General features: G+C 48.9%; 1 protein-coding gene across 2 annotated transcripts in view; it reads left to right on the top strand.

The window, feature by feature from the left end:
- LOC107121793 (RNA-binding Raly-like protein) overlaps positions 1–16532 on the top strand; it is a 28489-nt gene extending 11957 nt beyond the window's left edge. Inside the window, exons 3-7 of one of the 2 annotated variants that reach the window (XM_015424786.1) lie at positions 6932–6976; positions 7163–7302; positions 8972–9085; positions 11258–11412; positions 16111–16532. In XM_015424786.1, coding sequence (XP_015280272.1) covers positions 6932–6976; positions 7163–7302; positions 8972–9085; positions 11258–11412; positions 16111–16149 — 493 coding nt within the window. In that variant the 3' untranslated portion in view covers positions 16150–16532. Of the gene's footprint in view, positions 1–6928; positions 6977–7162; positions 7303–8971; positions 9086–11257; positions 11413–16110 lie in introns of both variants that reach the window. The other variant, XM_015424785.1, reaches the window with a different exon arrangement.
- The last annotated feature ends 2851 nt before the right edge of the window (positions 16533–19383 follow it).

Here is a 19383-nt window from a genome sequence, read left to right on the forward strand (position 1 = left end):
CTACACCAAACAGGCTTGGGAGCTGGGAATGAAAAGCACACTCTAGGAAACGGTTTTAGATAGAAAGGCAGAAGTCCAAGGAGCAGCCAGCTAGTAGGAGGGTCCCCAATAGTAGGGAAGAGCCGGTGCAGTGTAGTGGATAAAGTGTTGGACTAAGATCCTGGGAGATCTGGGTTTGAATCCTCACTTTCACACTCTAGGAAACGGCTTTAGATAGAAAGGCAGAAGTTCAAGGAGCAGCCACCTAGTAGGAAGGTCCCCAATAGTAGGGTTAAGAGCTGGTGCAGTGTAGTAGATAAAGTGTTGGACTAAGACCTGGGAGATCTGGGTTTGAATCCTCACTTTTTCCACGGAAGGTTGCTTGGGTGACCTTGGGCCTGTCACAGACTCTCAGCCTGACCTACCTCACAAAGTTGTTGTTGTGAGAATACAGAGGAGGGGAGAATGATGTTCTGAGCTGCTTTGAGTCCTGACTGGGGAGACAAGCGGGAGATAAATAAACAAATGCAGGCGCAATGCCGTCTGCCTCTGCTTCTTTCCAAGGCAGCCTAATGGGCACAGACGTAGCAGGCCAAGGTTTCCTGGAATGGAAGCAAAGTGAATGAAAACAGTTTCAGTTGCTTATTTATCTATGTGTCCAGTTAGAGGAGCATGGCCATTTTAACTATCCTTAACTGTGGGAGCTGTGGTGGCTCAAGTGGTTAAGACGCTGAACTGCAGGCTGTGGAAGGTCAGTAGTTCAGCAGTTCGAGACCCGAGTTGCCGCATGATGGAGTGAGCTCCTGTCTCTAGTTCCAGCTCCTGCCAACCTAGCAGTTCGAAAGCAAGAAATTGCAAGTAGATAAATAGGTACCACTTCGGTGGGAAGGTAACAGCGTTCCGTACGCCTTGGTGTTTAGTCATGCCGGCCACATGACCACGGAAACGTCTTCGGACAGCGCTGGCTCTTCGGCTTTGAAACGGAGATGAGCACCGCAACCCTAGAGTCGGACTTGACTGGCTTTCGAGCAAGGGAACCTTTACCTTTACCTTTTATCCTTAACTGTAGAAAGCAAAAGGTCACTTGGAAACAATCAGCTTCTTCTGTGATAAAGCCATTTGCAGGGACTTCCGAAGGCGATGCCGCCTGGGCCGCTCTGGACCTCGTCCAAGGAGTGGCAGAAAGCCAGTGCAACGCAGGGGAAGGACTAGGACCTTGGTGTCCTGGGTTCAAAACTCCATTCTGCCATAAAGCTTACTGGATAACCTTAGGCCAGTCACGCTCTCTTAACTTGGCCGAAGTCACACAATTGTCTTTTAAAAAATCGGAAAAGAGGTCTGGAAGCCATGGTTGCTGCCCTGAGCTTCATGCCTCAAGCAGCCTAGTTAGCCAGGCATCCTTATGGCTTCCCTAAGACTGGAGAAGGTTCTTCATAGGGCTGCTCTTTGGGTCACGGTCCTACCAAGTGACTGTTTTGGTCATCTTCTAGATTCTCCTCTCCCTTCCAAGTCTCAGTGGTTCTTGCTGCACAACCAGCCATCTCTATGCTATTAATTCATACCAGTTTTATATAATTTATCTGTCACAGCTCCCCCCCCCAAAAGCAGGCCCATAGCCCAGGAGGCATGGGAGGGCTACGCCCCCTCCCAAATGTGCCCTGCCCCCTTCTCCCCTCCCCTGGGAGGTGGAGAGAACCTGAGGCTACTGGTTGGGAGGGAAGCAGCGAGAGCGGCTGGTTGACTGGCTGACACCCACCTGGCAGAGTGAACGAACAAGCGAGAGCGGGCAGGGAAGGAGCAACTCTCCTCCGTTCCTTTTCCTCTGGGACTGGCTGGAGCAGGCAAGGGCTGGGCCGGAGCGACTCTAACCTCAAGTAATTAAATTAGTCTCAGCAATAGAATTAGCTTCATTAATTAAATAAGTCACAGTGCTAAACTGCCTTCTCTTGGCCCCCCCATGAAAACATTTCCGGCCACAGGGCTGCCCCAAAGGCTCCTGGGAACTGTAGTTTAGCGAGGGCACTGAGAACTCTTTGTCAGAGACACTTCCCCGCACCACTGTGTTTCCCAGAGTTTCCTGGGCAGACGGAATGACTGTCAAAGCAACATAAGATCATAATGCGAGTAATGCTCCCTCCAAGCTGTGGAGTCTTCTGAGCAGATATTCCACTTTGTGAGCTGCTGGCATGAAAGTTGTGAGCGAGCGATTTGGCGACTGCACAAATTAGTTTGCTCTGGAGCCATCCTTCCTGAACTAAGACAGAAATGTGTGAGCCGGAGGCTAAAAACCTGTGAGCTAGCTCACACGGATAACTCAGCATAGAGGGAACACTGAATGCGACCACACCTAAACTGGTCTGATGGGGGGCAGTAAAATGAATGTTGGGGGGAAATGCTCAAAAGGGTCTCTCAGGTGCTGAACAGCTGCTTTAGAGTTCTAACTGGCCCTGTGAAAGAAAGAAAGCAGCGACCTAACAGATGGAAACTTGGAAAACAAAGGGACTGAACAAAGAATCCCAAAATAACTTCCAGGGGAAAACAATAGCCATGCTGCAGCAGCTTTTCCCAAATTCCTGGCTTCAGCTCTCCCCCGCGCCTGCCAGCGTGCTGCCTAGACGTGCCTTTAAAAGGAGGACTGTTGCTATTGCCGGCCCGGCATGAGCCATTGTTAAATCCCCCCCAACATACCACAGGTCTCTTTGTCCTGCAGTCCACAGCTACCCATCTCAGGAGGTAACATACCAAACATTCCGAAGCCTTCAGGTCTCCCTTTCCATTTGCAACTGTTTGGGTGCAGCACGGATTTGGCACTGCTGAAGAGCTGGCCGCTTCCCAGGCATACAATAAAGCCTGTGAAAGAGCAACATGGAAAATAGAATTTATGATGGCAGGAACGTTCATACGCAATCCCCCCCCCAGCCTTGTCTGTCCAGTGTGCTGCTTCCTCTCCCAGGCTCTTGTCTACAAGAGCCCATGCTGCAATAAATTGTTTCGCCTCTTAACTTGATGTCTGCGTTTCTGCTTTTGTGCCACTATCGACTAAACACAGCTGCTCTTCCAGAAGCGGCCCTCGGACTCTCTGGTCTGCCGGAGCAGAGGAAGTAGGGATGTGACTCAGAGAAAAACATGCCCCAAGCAGAGTGCCGTGTATGTTCTGGCTCCCAAAATAATCATGAGCGGACATAAACCCACTAGAATTCTCTGGCCTGGATAAATGATGCAAGTAAGCGTTGGCGTACATTTGGCAAAATTTATTCTGCTCTCGCCAGTCAGGAAGGGGCAAAGATCTGTGCCCACCCGTTGGAAATCCCGCTAGAAACGCCATTCGCGTTTTTGAGATTTTGCCAAGCATTTCCAAAGCACTTTCAAAGACTATTCATGTGGTTATCAGGACTAAAAAATTGCTTTGTTGTTTTGTTTTTATTATAGCGGAATGCTCAGAATCGTGAATTTTGCACACCTTCCTGGTACCAAATTGCCAAGCATTTTCAAAGTCTGTTCATGCGGTTATCAAGACTAAAACCTGCTTTGTTGTTTTGGTTTCCTGTAGTGGAATGCTCAGAATTCTGAATTTTGCCCCCTTCCTGGTACCAAAAATCATGTGGATTGCACGATCCCACAGAAACACTGGCTATTATGGAGACGGCACATACCGAGACAGAACATTCGTCTGTCTGTCTCACTCAGCCAGGTTACTTGGATTGCTGATAGCTCTTCAACACCAGAGAAGCCCAGACTAACTCACAGAGATGTTGTGATGATAAAACAGAGGAGAGGAGAAACAGAGGAGAGGAGAGCCAGTTTGGTGTAGTGGTTAAGTGCGTGGACTCTAATCTGGGAGAACCGAGCTTGATTCCCCACTCCTCCACTTGCACCTGGCTGGATGACCTTGGGCAAGCCATAGTTCTGATAAGAGCTGTTCTTGAAAAAAGAGCAGTTTCTGTCAAGAGCTCTCTCAGCCCCACCTACCTCACAAGGTGTCTGTTGTGGGGAGGGGAGGGGAAGGGGAAGGAGATTGTAAGCCGCTCTGAGACTCCTTTGGGTAGTGAAGGACGTGGTATAAATCCAAAAATCCAATCTCTTCTCTTCTTCTTCTTCTCTATGTAAGCCACCTTGGGTCCCCATTAGGGGAGAAAGATGGGGTATAAATGAATTAAATAAATAAAAATTAAAACTTAGATGGCACACACAATGTTTACCAGTTAGCGTGGGACCTTCAGCCATGTCAGGATCATTTTGACCTTGTGGAGCAGAAAGGGCCAAAAAAGGACTTGCCAACTCTCCAAACGACAGATTCGTCAGCACCGTTCCCTGATGTAAAGTTTTAAACAATAATCAAGGGAGCCAGTGCGGACAGGATGAAGGCACAATCCAAAGTGTTCACTGCACTGCGGCAGGGGTATTTCACCACGACGACTGCTGAGTGGAGAAAGCTAGGCAAACTCTTCTCTTTTTGGCATCAGCACGTAAGCGCCAGAGATTGATGGCAGAAAGTCACACTGGGGGGGAGAGGCTTCCGGGAGGAAGTGAAGCTGAAAAAAATTTCAATTATTCCGCGAAACATTCCAAGCATATGTCTGGCGACTCAACTCCCACGCACTCCCCTGTGGGATGACAATCACTTTCCGGCTCCATGGATAGAATTTTTTTTTAAAAAAACCCTTAACCTGAACACACAACCCAACAAAAGATGGAGGGAATGTGGCTTCCTCAAAAGTGCCTTTGTCCCCCCCAAACTCTGAGCACATTTCTGGGCGATGGGGTGGCCTTTTCCCTTTTCTTTTTGGTGAAATGTATGGTGTGGAAATAGGAACAGCAGGGTAGAGCGGACTCTGTCCCTTGCAGCATTCAAGCTCATTTCAGGACAGGCCCTGGGCTAGCTCGTTTCCTAGGGAACCAAATCAAACCAGTACATCAAATGCAGAGGAGGGGAGTCCTGAACCCTCTTAACAGTTGTGCAGAAAAGGGCATGTTAGCAGGTGCTGTTTGCTGCGTAACCTGTCACAACCCCCCCCCTCTGCTTCTACATGGATATTAAAGCCCCATTCTTTCCCCACTGTCAGCTACCCTTGCCCAGTACCAGGTCAGCCCACAAGTATATCTCCAGAACCTTCTTTCTGTTCTTTCCCCAAATCTCCTCTCTCTCATGAGTTGTGACAGGCACGTCCGCATCCTTCAAGGGAGGCACTCCTGCAGACAGCTCCTACATTCGGATCTGAGGGGCAGACACTTTGTGTGCCGGAACTACCGACCGTGAAATTTAACTTCAGAAATCTCTAACGGGAGATCAGCGGAGTGACAGGGCCCGCTCCGCTCCTGCAGGGGCAGGATTCTTTGCTGAAACCCAAAGCAGCTTCACCCAAAAGTCTCAAAAAGAAAGCACCTGCCACGTTAACATCTGAGGAGTCCTGAGGAACCTTTCCGTTCACACGCAGTTCTTGTGGGCTAACCTCCTTATCATTGGATTCCAGGACTCCCGTTCTTTTTAATCTCCCCGGGTATTCCAGGACAGATTTAGCCTCAAATACAAACTGAATCAGAAAAGATAACACACAAATGCCCCAAACCTGAACTGTGGAGGTTGCCTGATTTGATATCACTTTATTTGCCATATGCAATCTGCTCCCTTCTACCCACAAGGTTTACCTGTTCCAAATGAGAAAGGATTCGTTCTGCTTTTATAACCTTTCCTTGATTTGAAAAACAGAGGCCCCGGTCACACGAGTGGATTTGGGCCGGGAGAGGGACGGTTCGGGGGCGGAGCAAACGGGCGCGATCCCACGGCAACATCTGGGAATCGTTGCCTGTCCGTCCCCGATCCGTCCCTCCCACCCAAAACCCCGCACCAAAAAAGAACCACCTACCTAGGTGGTTCTTCGGAGAAGAGCGCCTCAAGCCCGGCCGTGGAATCGCCGGCGCGTCCTTGCGCCGGTGCATCCCCGGCTCCTGGCCGAACTGCGCATGTGTGAGCATGTGCATGCTATTAAAGGTTTATTTATTGATTGATTGATTGAGTGTGAGCATGTGCAGTTCGCCAGCCTCCCCTTCCCACCATCGCTTTCTCCCCGGCAGCTGATCGTGCCGGGGAGCAACAGCGCCGTGGCTCAGGGGATCCGTGGGATCCCGCCGCGGCGTCTCTAATTCCGTGCGGCTTTTAAAAGCCGTGCTTTGGGCGCTTTTTCCCCTGCCATGTGGCAGGGACCAAAGTGTGGCCTTAGGTGTTTCTGATCCAGAGGTTAAAAACTTGGGATACATGTAAGGAATTTGCACTGAGGTTGTCACTTTGGGCCCGTTTGAGAAAAGAAAGGGAGCATGTATGCCGAAAAAGCCTAGCAGAACTTATACATTAGTGTGTGCCTCTTTTGGGAGAGAGTCGCAGTCCACAGGTTGAAGACGTCTCGCACATGGCAGGTCCCCCCCATTCAAACCCTGCCATCTCCAATTAAAAAGTTCTCGGGTAGCAGTCGCATGGGAAGACCCTTCTCTGCCCAGGACCCTGGGGAGCCATCACCAGTTACCGTAGACAACACTGAACTAGATGGGCTGAAGTTTGGCCATCGTATAAGGTAGCTCCAGTTTGGTGTAGTGGTTAAGTGCGTGGACTCCAATCTGGGAGAACCGGGTTTGATTCTCCACTCCTCCACTTGCACCTGGCTGGATGACCTTGGGCAAGCCATAGTTCTGACAAGAGCTGTCCATGAAAGGGCAGTTCTCTCAGAGCTCTCTCAACCCCACCTACCTCACAGGGTGTCTGTTGTGGGGAAGGGAAGGGAGATTGTAAGCCACTCTGGGTGAAGGGCAGGATATAAATCCAATCTCCTCCTCTTCCACATGCAAGGAGTTCTTTACTATATAGGCTGGTACCATTTGGGGAGTGACAGGGTGACCGGTTTTAGAAAACTTGCAAGGAGTTTGCCTTGAATTACCTGCATTCTTTCCCCTTTTTCAGCAGCAGCGATCTGGAGTATGAGGTCTACAAAGAGGATTTCCCATACAGGTAGGTTTAGTCTTTTGGTCTCCCTCCCTCAATGTCTACTCTTTCTTATTCTTTGCAGTGTTATTACAGGGAAAGGGGGTGTAATTTTACACATGCCTAGGCCTCAGTATGTACCCCCTCCTTGAATCTGAGGTGCCGTATTGGAGGAATTGTCGAAATGGCCTCTCTCCCTCTTCTCCTCTGTAGAGTCTATGAATACCAGAAGATCCCTCCTCTTATCAGTCACATCCCTGTCAAGACCAAGCGAAGCCACCTAGGGGCTGGGGGCAAGGGCCCTCACACAGGGTTGAAAAGCAGCGGCAACTCCATGGCAGGCCGTACAAAGTGTGAGTGTTTTGGGGGAAAGACTCTGGAGAAGGGCTTTGACATCAAGGTCCCCCTTCCACTTGGACATCATCACTGTTAGTCTGCTCGGCACGAGTGCTCTTTGTTGCATCCTGTCACACCCCGTCTCTGTTGCGGTTTGCTTGCGGCAGCGAAAGCCTCTGGCACAGATTGGGCGGACTTGGTTAGGTGACATGGAATGTCCACAAACATTCCAGTTGCTTATTGAACGTAACTGTGAGCATGCAGTCTGTCTTTTCTGAGAGAAGGGAGGAAAAAGCCTTCAAGAGTGGAGAGGAGACCAAATAAGAATCAGGATGAGGGGTACCGCACATGGTCCATACTGAGTTACAGACGTGAGATAGAGTAGGAAATTGAGCGCCTATTAATGAGATGCTGTCTGAATCAACTAGGAGATGCAGTAGTAATCAGAAGTTTGGAGTGTACCAGTTTTTTACACTAGTCTCAGGCAGTGTTTCCTCTAAGCCAGTTTGGTGTAGTAGTTAAGTGTGCGGACTCTAATCTGGGAGAACCGGGTTTGATTCCCCACTCCCCCACTTGCACCTGCTGATGTGACCTTGGGTCAGTCACAAGCTCTGGCACAGCTGTCCTTGAAAAAGAGCAGTTTGTGTCAGAGTTCTCTCAGCCCCACCCACCTCACAGGGTGTCTGTTGTGGGGAGGGGAAGGGAAAGGAGTTTGTAAGCCGCTCTGAGACTCCAAGTGAAGGGCGTGGTATAAATCCAATCTCTTCTTCTTCTTCTTCTTCTAAGCTGAGTTAGTGTGAGCTAGCTCACAGTTCTTTAGCCTCCCGCTCACACATTTTTCTCTTAGCTCAGGAAGCTTAGTCCAGAGCAAACTGATTTATGCGGTCGCCAAATTGCTTGCTCACAACTTTAATGCCAGTAGCTCACAATTGCTCAGAAGACTCCACAGCTTAGAGGGAGCACCAGGAGCTGGATATGCATGCCATTTAAAAGTCAGGAAGCTCTGCCCTGACCTGGATAGCCCAGGCAAGCCCAATCTCATCAGATCTTGGAAGCTAAGCAGGGTCGACTCTGGCTAAGTACTTGGATGGGATACCTCTTTTGAAACACCCGAGGTGGGAGGTAGGTACAGGCTTTATTCAGCCACCTCTCTGAATATCCTCTAGAAGGGGTCAGTCACCAGAGGTTGCCATGTCTTCCAGGTGCACACACAGTCATGCATGCACACACATGCACATATGAAAAGAAGGGGGGGGGAAAGGTCATGAAGCTCTGATGTTTTTTAAAAATTAAAAGCCATCTTGGGAAGCTGGCATTTGACTATGGGACAGTAGGGGGGGACGTAAAGAGTTAACTGCCCAAGCTGAAACACCCCTACCATTTCTTCTTTCATCCCTGCAGCATCTCAGATGGGTGTTTACTCTTACAAAACATACTATCTGGGACCTTACGGGACACCCACACACACATACCCTTAGCTCAAAGTTGCACCCTCCTTAGGCTACTTTTTGCCTTTTTTAAGAAGTCAGTTGTGGGACACACACGTGTCTGTGGTTCACAAGTTCCCCTTCCACGACAGACGAATGAACCGCGGGCACAACTCTATAGCGTCCCTCCCACCCCCCGGGCCTCTGCAGAGTGACAGTAACATAAACTGTACCCTCCTGTGCCATTCTTTCCTTGCAGTGCGAGCAGAGGAGCTACATTCCATCAAAGGGGAACTAAGCCAGATCAAAGCCCAGGTGGACAGTTTACTGGACAGCCTGGACCGGATGGATCAAAGGCGGGAACATCCAACAGGTGAGGTGGTGGTCTGCATGCATTTAAGAAGCCAGGAGTGTGCGACTGCAGTGTTCATTCTCTTTAAAGCAATTCAGTGTCTTCTACCTTTGTAACACTCTCTTCAGTACGGTACTGTTTTGTATTTGCTTGCATTATTTTTCCAATTCTTCAATCCCAGCCCCACTTAGAGATCTTTGTGGTTTGAGAGAATTGTTTTTAATCAAGAGAGCCAGTTTGGTATAGTGGTTAGGAGCACAGACTCTAATCTGGGAGAAACGGGTTTGATTCCCCACTCCTCCACATGCAGCTGCTGGTGTGACCTTGGGTCAGTCATAAGTTCTCTCAGAGCTGTTCTCTCTAGGCTAGTTCTCAAGCGATCTCTCTCAGCCCCACCTACCTCACAGGGTGTCTGTTGTGGGGAGGGGAAGGGAAAGGAGATTAAAAGCCGCTCTGAGACAACTTTGGGTAGTGAAGGGCGGGGTGTAAATCCAATCTCCACCTCCTCCTCCCTTCCGTTATAGGAGATTAGAAGCCGCTCTGAGACAACTTCGGGTAGTGGACAGGGTATAAATCCAATCTCCTGCACCAGCACCTTCTCCTCCTCTTCTTTTGTTTTTAATCATATTTCATAATCTGCCTTGAGTCATTATGTATATATATATATACCTGACGCTTTACGCTTTACAGAATAACATATGCAAAATAATAATAACAAATAAAGTCCCTGCTCCAGAGAGATTGCAATCTAACTGTTTACAGTGTGGGAATAGCAACAGAAGGTGAAAAAAGAGAGAAAACTAGCCAGTTACACGTCGTGGTGGAAAGGATGCAGTGTTGTCCATAAGAGAGTATACAAAATGACTCCGTGTCACAGACACAAATACAGCAGGTGGTCAGAATCTTTCCAATATGCAAGAAAGTTATGGAACTTAGTTTAGAAATATCCAGTTAAATCAAGATTTGGGGCAATTCTGTAGCAGACAAATCCTGCTTTTGGGCAGAGTAAATGCCGACCATCAATAATATCTGTTATGTTTTTATCATGCCCTTCTTTCAAGGAAATCAACATTTTATTGATGTGTTTAAATGTTTTTATTCCACCTTCCCCACCAACTGTGGCGACTCAAGGCAGTGTACAAAGGCCTACCTTGCAGGATGACACAGATAATTTTCTCCATCTTATCTTCACAACAGCCTTATGTGGTAAATTAGGTTGAGAGACAGATCGGCCCAAAGTCATCTAGTGAACTTGAAGACATGATGTTGCTATGCTATGCTGAGTCAGATCCCTTGGTCTAGCAAGGTCAGTATTGTCTACTCTGGTTGGCAGCGGCTCTCTGGGGGTCTCATGTGGAGGTCTTCCACATCACCTACTGCCTGGTTCAACTGGCAATGCCGGGGATTGAACTTGGGACCTCCTGCATGCCAAGCAAATGTTCTACCACTGAGCCATGGCCCCTCCCTCAGCCAGATTCATGACCAGTGTTCCCTCTAAGCTGAGTTAGTGTGAGCTAGCCCACAGTTTTTTAGCCTCCAGCTCACACATTTTTCTCTTAGCTCAGGAAGGAGGGCTCCAGAGCAAACTGATTGATGCAGTAGCCACATCTCCCGCTCACAACTTTAATGCCAGCAGCTCACAAGACTCCACAGCTTAGAGGGAACATTGTTCATGACTGAGGGAAGTTTTGAATCACAGTCTGCCCTGTGCCACAGCAACACCCTGTCACATGACTGTGGCTCTTGATATATAGACAACCTCCAGTTTAAAGGATGAGGCAGAAGAAGAAGAAGAGGAGATTGCATTTATACCCCACCCTTCACTTGGAGTCTCAGAGCGGCTTACAATCTCCTTCCCTTCCTCTCCCCACAACAGACACCCTGTGAGGTAGGTGGAGCTGAGAGAGCTTTGAGAGAACTGCCCTTGAGAGAACAGCTCCGAGAGAACTGTGGCTTGCCCAAGGTCACCCAGCAGCTGCATGTGGAGGAGTGGGGAATCAAACCCAGTTCTCCCAGATTAGAGTCCGCGCTCCTAACCAAACTGGCTCTCAGGCGATGTGAAAGACCTCTGCTGGAAATCCTGGAGAGGTGCTGCCAGTCTGAGTAGACAGTACTGACCTTGATGGCCCGATAGCCTGATTCAGTATGAGACAGCTTCCTGTGTCCCACTTCTGAACTGCTTTCCTTCCACAGGCTCCAAGGACGGGAAGAAGAAAAACCTCTCTGGTGGGGAGTCCTCGTACGCAGCAGGGGATACACCCCGGAAGAAGGAGAGTGCAGCGAATGATGGACACACCGCTACGCAGGAGCTCGACAGTGCCGATGAGAGCACAGACACTGAGGAGGCGGTAAGGAGATGACTCCAGGCTTTGCACAGCCAGAATGAAACTGCAAAGATAGACAGGACAGTTAGAACTGCTGTTTTTCTCTCTCTCTCATGGAACTTCAAGCATGCCGAGTATCTCCAGAACCAGGTGCCGTGATGATATTCTGTGCTCTACCGTGCAGACACAATGAACCCCATCAGCCACATAGCCACCAGATCAAACCACAGCCTAACTTAACCAGAACATCTATGGCTGTCAGATTCCCACACAGAACAGAATTGCCCACTCACACAGAACATTTGCCATCCTCCTAGATCCTTTGTGGCTCTTATGGAGGGTGTGCGTGTGTGTGTGTTAAATGCCGTCAACTTGCTTTTGACTTATGGCGACCCTATATTTCGTGTCCTCCAAAACGTCCCATCGTTAACAGCCATCTCGGATCTTGCAAACTGTGGGCCATGGCTTCTTTTACTGAATCAATCCATCTCATATTGGATCTTCCTCTTTTCCTGCCGCCTTCAACTTTTCCTAGCCTTATTGTCTTTTCTAGTGACTCTTTTTTTGTGGGGGTATTTGTGTGTGTGTGTGTCTGCATACCTGGAAGTTGTGGTGACTTCTGGTGGCCCCTAGTGGGGTTTGGATGTTTCAGAGAGGTGGCTCGACAGCCTGCCTCCGCATCCCGAGCCCCGGTATTCCTTGGACGTCTCCCATCCAAATACTTGCCAGGGTCGGCCCTGCTTAGCTTCCAAGATCTGACGATCGGGCTTGCCTGGACAATCCAAGTCAGGGCTTTTCCAGCGACTTGTCTTCTCATAATGCTGCCAAAGTACGATAGTCTCAGTGTAGTCATTTTGGCTTCTAGGGATAGTTGAAGAAGAGATTGGATTTACACCCCCCTCCCTTCACTTGGAGTCTCAGAACAGCTTACAATCTCCTTTCCCTTCCCCTCCCCACAACAGACGCCCTGTGAAGCAGGTGGGGCTGAGAGAGCTCTCTTGAGAACTGCCCTTGAGAGAACAGCTCTGAGAGAACTTGTGACTGACCCAAGGCCACACCAGCAGCTCCATGCGGAGGAGTGGGGAATCAAACCCATATCTCCCAGATTAGAGTCCGCGCTCCTAACCACTACACCAAACTGGCTCTCAAGTTCAGGCTTGACTTAGTCTAGAAACCATTTACTTGTCTTTTCGGAGGTCTGCAGTAGCTGTAAAACTCTCCTCCAACATCCCATTTCAAAAAAAACTATCTTCCTGCCAGCTTGGGGGGGGGGGGGCATGTTTGTGAGCTCGCTTTCCTCTCGTCCTTTCCTCCCAGCATGGCTAAATAGATTGCCGCCCAGTCCACAGTAACCAAGGGCAAATTATGTCTTTGGAACTAACAGAGTGGAGCCCACCCCCCCATGATTCCATTAGCCGAGAGCCTGCTCCTCCCGAGTTGAGACAAATTAAAGGCATGCAGAGTCTAATTAAGCTAGCCCGGCAGCTTTGCATCTCATTATGTGCCCCAGCACACTCATACGTACACCCCACCCCCAAGAAGTTTGGATCTAGGAGCTGGCAAAACAGCTCTATGCCCTTCCCTCCCCTGTGCTAATTCCACTGGGTACACAGGGAGGGAGGGAGGGAGGGTGGTATTAAAACATCCCCGAAGGTGATAAAGACAGGCTCCATTTCCCTGTGCAGCAGGAACAAACAAGCAAACCCAGAACTGCGTGGAAACACGGCTTCCGCACCAAATTACGTGACTCATGCTGCTATGCAGTTTAAACTAAAGATGCTCTTTTTCAGCACTTCTGCATTCTCTCTCTCAGCATCTTTCCATTTAATTGCGACAGCATAACAAACCCCGCCATTATTCCTGTAACAATAGCCTTTATTTATTTATTTAACGTAAGTACTGCCTTTATACCCCTTTCTCTTCAACGAGGAGCGAAAATGGCTTACGTTCGTCCTCCTGTCCTCCATTTTATTCCCACGCTAACCGACAGTCTGATTCAGAATAATCAGTTTTATGTCTTCATAGGGCTGCCAACCTCCAGGTGGGGCCTGGAGATCCCCCACTAATTTACAACTGATCTCTAGACAACAGAGATCAGATCCCCTGGAGAAAATGGCTGCTTTGGAGGGTGGACTCTATGGCACTGTGCCAGGCTGAGGTCCCTCCCCTCCCCAAACCCTGCCTGCCCCAGGCTGCACCCCCAAACCCCCCAGTTATTTCCCAACCCAGAGCTAGGAGCTCTATGTGTTCAAGTGAGGAAGGCTGAGAGAGTGACTAATTATTAATATAATTATCGTATGGCAGTGTGTGTAGTATAGCCAGGAGATCCTAAGCTTGTCTGGCAGCCAGAGGTTCTAGCTCTTTTAGCATTATGCACCACTAGGTGGCGAGCTAGACTTGTTAAGGCAAGAGACGTTTCAGAGGTGGTTTCCCATTGCCTGCCTCTGTGTCATGCCCCTGGCATTCCTTGGCGGTCTCCCGTCCAAATACTAGCCAGGGCTTACCCTGCTTAGCTTCCGTGATCGGGCTAGCCTGGGCTATCCAGGTTGGGAAGAGAGTGAGTACCCCAAGAAGAGCATGGGGATTTGAACCTGGGTCTCCCAAATCTCAGTCTCACATTCTAACCACTACACCACACTGTCCACGCTGCTAATTCTTCTCTCAGGCGGGGGCAGAGAATGGGGTAGAACGCTGAAGGCCATGCCGAAAATGTATAATGAACCAAAAGGACCGCGGAAAGGGCTGCTGCTCCAAGCCATTCCCTCCTCCCTTCCTTCCCACATCTAATTTAACACAACATATGACATCATCATGCCACGTGGCACCTGACCCGCACCACCCAATCAGCCCTTGCACATATGGAGTTGCTGGCTTGGCCATGTTCCCTTGCTCATATGGATAAGTGGGAAGCGTCTCAGTCATCCTAGATCAGAAGACATGCAGGTAACATCCGTGAGTCTTCACTGCCCGTCTAGCTGTGCTCTGTCCCTAGATGTAGAGGCAAAAAGCCGCCGCCCAAAGGGGGAACCCCTTCAGAGGCAAGCCCACAACCAGCAACCTGGTCCCAGTAGTGGACATGTAGTATCCCCGCAGTAAAAACTCATCCGTCCTAACAACTCTATCTTTACCAAGGGCACCCCAGCGCCTCACATTTCCAGGGGCCAGAAAGTAACGGCTCCAAGCACAAAGTCTGGTCAAAAACTCAGCTGAAGCAAACCCTTTGCGTAAGTACAAGAGAAGTCCCCAATGGTGGGCAGTCCCACCTCCACCCCCATTTTTAAACAAGGATACCACTTTCAGCTTCCTTGCTGAAACCGTTCCAAATTCTTGAGTTTATGAAGGATTTTGGTCAAATACACACAGCGCCCCAGTGTGTATGCGGAGTGTAAGAATCAAGGTCTTCCTTGATTCTACAATCAATAGAAAGATGCTCTGGGATACACGAACAAGTTTTCCGGTTTTTGCTTTTAAGGAAGAAATGGAGCTCTTTGTTAGGAGTTGGACTGTAATTACTTAAGAGAATAGTTTTCAGTTTCCTTTCCCAATGTTTACTAATCCAGAATCATCATAACTAAATTTGAAACTTCTAGGGGTGGAATTGGGAGGGAAGGCATCACAGCGTAGTCGAATCTTGTTTGATCTTAGAAGCTAAGCAGGGTCAGTGCTTGGATGGGAGACCACCAAGGAAGGCTCTGCAGAGGAAGGCAGTGGCAAACCACCTCCAATGCCCCCTCTAAGCTGTGGAGTCTTGTGGGCAAAAATTCTACACTGTGAGCTCCTGGCATTAAAGCTGTGAGCGAGCGATTTGGCTACTGCATAAACTAGTTTGCTCTGGAGCCCTCTTTCCTGAGCTAAGACAAAAAATGTGTGAGCTGGAGGCTAAAAAACTGTGAGCTAGCTCACACTAACCCAGCTTAGAGGGAACAATGACCACCTCTGCTTCTCCCTTGCCTTGAAAGACTCTTGCTGGGGTTGCCAGAAGTCAGTTATGGCTTGACAACACTTATGTGTTTAGTCTTTCATACTCACCTAGAGCCTTCTGATGGTGTTTGGACTTCCATTTGCAATTACCTCTCTGGATCCCAATTTGGTTGGGGACCCTAGAGAGCAGGTTGCATCTAGAAGAACCCCGGGTTCAAACCTGCTTGAGAGACGGAGTTCAACATAACACGGGGAACGGAATTCTTTGCATGTCTATGGAAGGGGAAGATATATAATGGAAACCACTTTGGTACTTGAAACGTTGAGATTATTTATTTCCAGGGCTTTTTTTCTGGGGGAATGTGCTGGAACGGATTTCCAGAACCTCTTTGACAAAATTCTTTTAAAAATGTTTAAAAGTTCATGAGTTCTCAGTATACAGATTGAAAAATTCAGTTCCCTCTTGAGGTCCAGCACCTTTCCAAAACAAAAACAACCCCCCCCCCCTGGATATCCCGCCTCTCTCCCCAATCGGGACCCAAAGTGGCTTACGTCACTTTCGTCTGTTTTATCCTTGCAACCGTCTTGTTAGGCTCAGTGTGTGACTGGCCCAAGGTCACCCATCAAGTTTCCAAGACAGATTGGGGATTTTCCAGATCTTAGCGGGAATAACCACCACACCACGCTGGTGCCCATCCCTCCCCACCGCAAGCACTCCGGTCTACAAACTGTGGTTTAATAAAGCCCAGAGCGATGACTTCTGAAACGAAGAGTGAATAACAGCATCTTGTTTCTTTGCAGGCGAGGAATCACACGCTGGACCCCGAGAGCAGCCAGTAGGCACCCCGAAGCACCGTCATCCCTTACCCAGCATCCCCTTTCCTGTGTTTTGTATTTCTTTCAATGCCTCCAAGCTAGTGGTGCGCCAGGTCAGTCAGTTACGTCAACACTCAGTGCTGGTGCAGAGAAAAGAGCAAGGGTTGCGGCCCAGCCTCACCAGCACCCTTCTCTGCTCTGGAAGAGAGACAGGGAGAGAGAGAGAGAGAGAGACTCATAGGACGTTAAGAAGGAGAGGAAGCAATGTGTTCTTTGTTGTGAAAACTTAAATATGCTCACCTGGGAAGAGGGTGGGGAAAGCAGGCGATGGGACTGTGCAACCAAACCAGCCCACCATTAAACAGAAATAAAAGCAGTTGCAGTCTTCTATGGCTATGATGTATTGTTTAGGTGTACCAGCTAAGTATCCTGAACAGCCACTAATCTTACTGTCTTCTGTCAGATCAGAGATCTTTGCATTCTCATTTCATGTCTTATTTATTAAAACATTTATATCCTGCCTTTCCTTCTGGTTCAGGGAGGCCTAGAAGAAGAGTTGGTTTTCATACCCCCCCTTTCCCCTACCCTAGAGTCTCAAAACAGCTTACAATTGCCTACCCTTCCTTCCCCCCACAACAGGCACCTTGTGAGGTAGGTGGGGCTGAGAGAGTCTGAGAGAACTGTGACTGGCCCAAAGTCAAAGAGTCCACTCCTCATAAACACTACACCACACTGGCTCTCTTAACCACTACACTATGCTGGCTTACAATAGTGAAAAACATTTTAATTATTCAGTCTCCTGCACGGACCTGGGGGTTGGCTACTTCCTAGGATCTGTGTCTCGAAAACTACAGGCTAAATGACCAAACAGAGAACTTAGCTAAGACGGAGGATGGTCAATAATTTGATCCCAGTCTGTGAAACCCAAAACAGCCTCGTGTAGGCGGCAGGGTACTGTAAAAAAAAAAAATCACCTCATAGCATCGTCCTTGAACAACAAACGGAGGAGTGCTTTTATCTGACTACCTGATGGAAGTATTTTTGATCTGATCAAAGGCCTGATATTAAATGCTCCGTGCCTGCCTGGTGGGCCGCGTCTTCCTCTAGCAGTAGTAAGAGCCCTTCACAGGTGGCGTCTGCCACATGCTCCACCCACAAGCTTCCTAGCAAGGCTGTTCTGGGGGCAGCCATCTTGATAAAGAGGGCCTCATCCTCAGCCAGGGTCAGCATCAGCCTACTGTGAGGTGGGGCAGCTGCCAGAGCCGGCTACTGTCACCTTCCCTCTCCCCACTTGCTACAGCTCCTCCACCACCCATGCTCCAAATGTTCGCATTGCTAGTGTGACTGGAGAAAGGACTGCGGCCGGTGCAGGCGGTGGTGGGAGTGCTTACAAGCGGGCAAGGGAAGAACACACACACAGGCAAGTGGGGCCAATGCAGATGGGTGGGAAAGAAGGAAGGTGTGCGGGGAAGGCCTGGGGGTGAGGAGAGGAGAGGGCCCCAAGAACTCTCTGCCTGGGACCCATCAAACTTGGCCCTGGCCTAAGTAATGGCTTTAGAAGTGTTCCCCCATTGTGTTTATCTAGCACTGTCCAGGGACCTACTCCCCTGACCCACAAACAGGGCTGCCAAGTCTCGTTGAATCGCGGTGGGGGAATCGTCATTCTTTACAGGAGCTCTGCTGCGGGGGATGGCAACAGGCGTTGCACCGCCGTCGCCAGGATGTGACCACTGCTCCCTCTAAGCTGAGTTAGTGTGAGCTAGCTCACAGTTTTTTAGCCTCTGGCTCACACATTTTTGTCTTCGCTCAAGAAGGATTGCTCCAGAGCAAGCTAATTTATGCGGCAAACAAATCGCTCGCTCACAACTTTAATGCCAGTAGCTCACAAAGTAGAATTTTTGCTCACGAGACTCTGCAGCTTAGAGGGAACATTGGATGTGACGCTACGCGTCGCTCTGGCAACGGGGCTGATTGGAGTCCCGTTGCCAGAGCGACGCATAGCGTCACAGTCTGGCGACGGCGGTGCAATACCTGTTGCCGTCCCCCGCGGCAGAGCTCCTGTAAAGAATGACGATCCCCCGCCGCGATTCAACGAGACTTGGCAGCCCTACGGCCACAAACCATTTTAAAATGTTCTTTTAAAAATATTAAAAATGTAGAAAACCTCAACCACCCCTTAGGGACATCTAAAATCCCCCAACGGAGGTACCCTCTCACTTGCCTGGCTAATACACATGAGAGCATTGTATCCCTATCAATGTTCCCTCTCACTGTGGAGTCTTGTGAGCAAAAATTCTACTTTGCGAGCTACTGGCATTAAAAGTTGTGAGCGAGTGATTTGGTTGCTGTATACATTAGTTTGCTCTGGAGCCATCCTTCCTGAGCTAAAAAAAAGTCTGTGAGCTGGAGGCTAAAAAACTGTGAGCTAGCTCACACTGACTCAGCTTAGAGGGAACACTGATTCCCTATTAAAAACATCCTAGGCCAAATTCAGTGTGCTGAGGATTCAGTTCACTCACAGCTAGGCTTACCAGTACCTTTTTACCACTCCCCCTTCCTAACCCTAGTACTTTACAGGGTGCTTTACCAGTGCTCCCTTCCTCCGCACACAAAAATAATTATTTTCCTCCATACATGGACTCCCTTTCGATTTCTCAGCCCCATATAAAACACCACAGTGAAATACGAAAATCAGAGCCAGAAACTGTGGATTAGATTAGCACAGGCTAGGCCTCTTATTAAACTCACCCACAACCCCTAAATCAATCTCCCAAACAAAACTAAGCCTAGCTATGTAGAACAAAACCCTCATAATCTTTCCGATATCCCCAACTTTCTTGGTTCCATTACCAAGCACCAATTGTAGAACGTACACACCTTGGGGTGGGATAGGCTGCAGCCTCTGTAAAACACGATGCATATTGATATTGGATAAACAAGGAAAACATAACTACCCTGCTTTTCTTTCCAGAATGACAAATTCTCAAAACATGGCTGCGAGAGCCACAAGATAATCAGATTCTAGTAAATCTGGCCCAAGTCTGGACGTGCTTGGAAGTCATGTAAGAGATACTTATTGCACATTTAACCTAAAGCTAGGTACCAGCCTCTGCTAAAGCCACATACATGACTCTATACCATTTACTGGTGTGCACTTCACTTCTGCAGGAAGGAGCCCAGTTTTGTTCTAGGTAACCAAGTGGAGGTGACCGTTTCAACTACAGAAATTTATTATTTCTATCGTTTGTCTGGGGGGTG

This window comes from Gekko japonicus, unplaced genomic scaffold (assembly GCF_001447785.1).
Source record: "Gekko japonicus isolate JY-2015 unplaced genomic scaffold, Gekko_japonicus_V1.1 scaffold892, whole genome shotgun sequence".
Lineage (NCBI taxonomy): Eukaryota > Metazoa > Chordata > Lepidosauria > Squamata > Gekkonidae > Gekko > Gekko japonicus.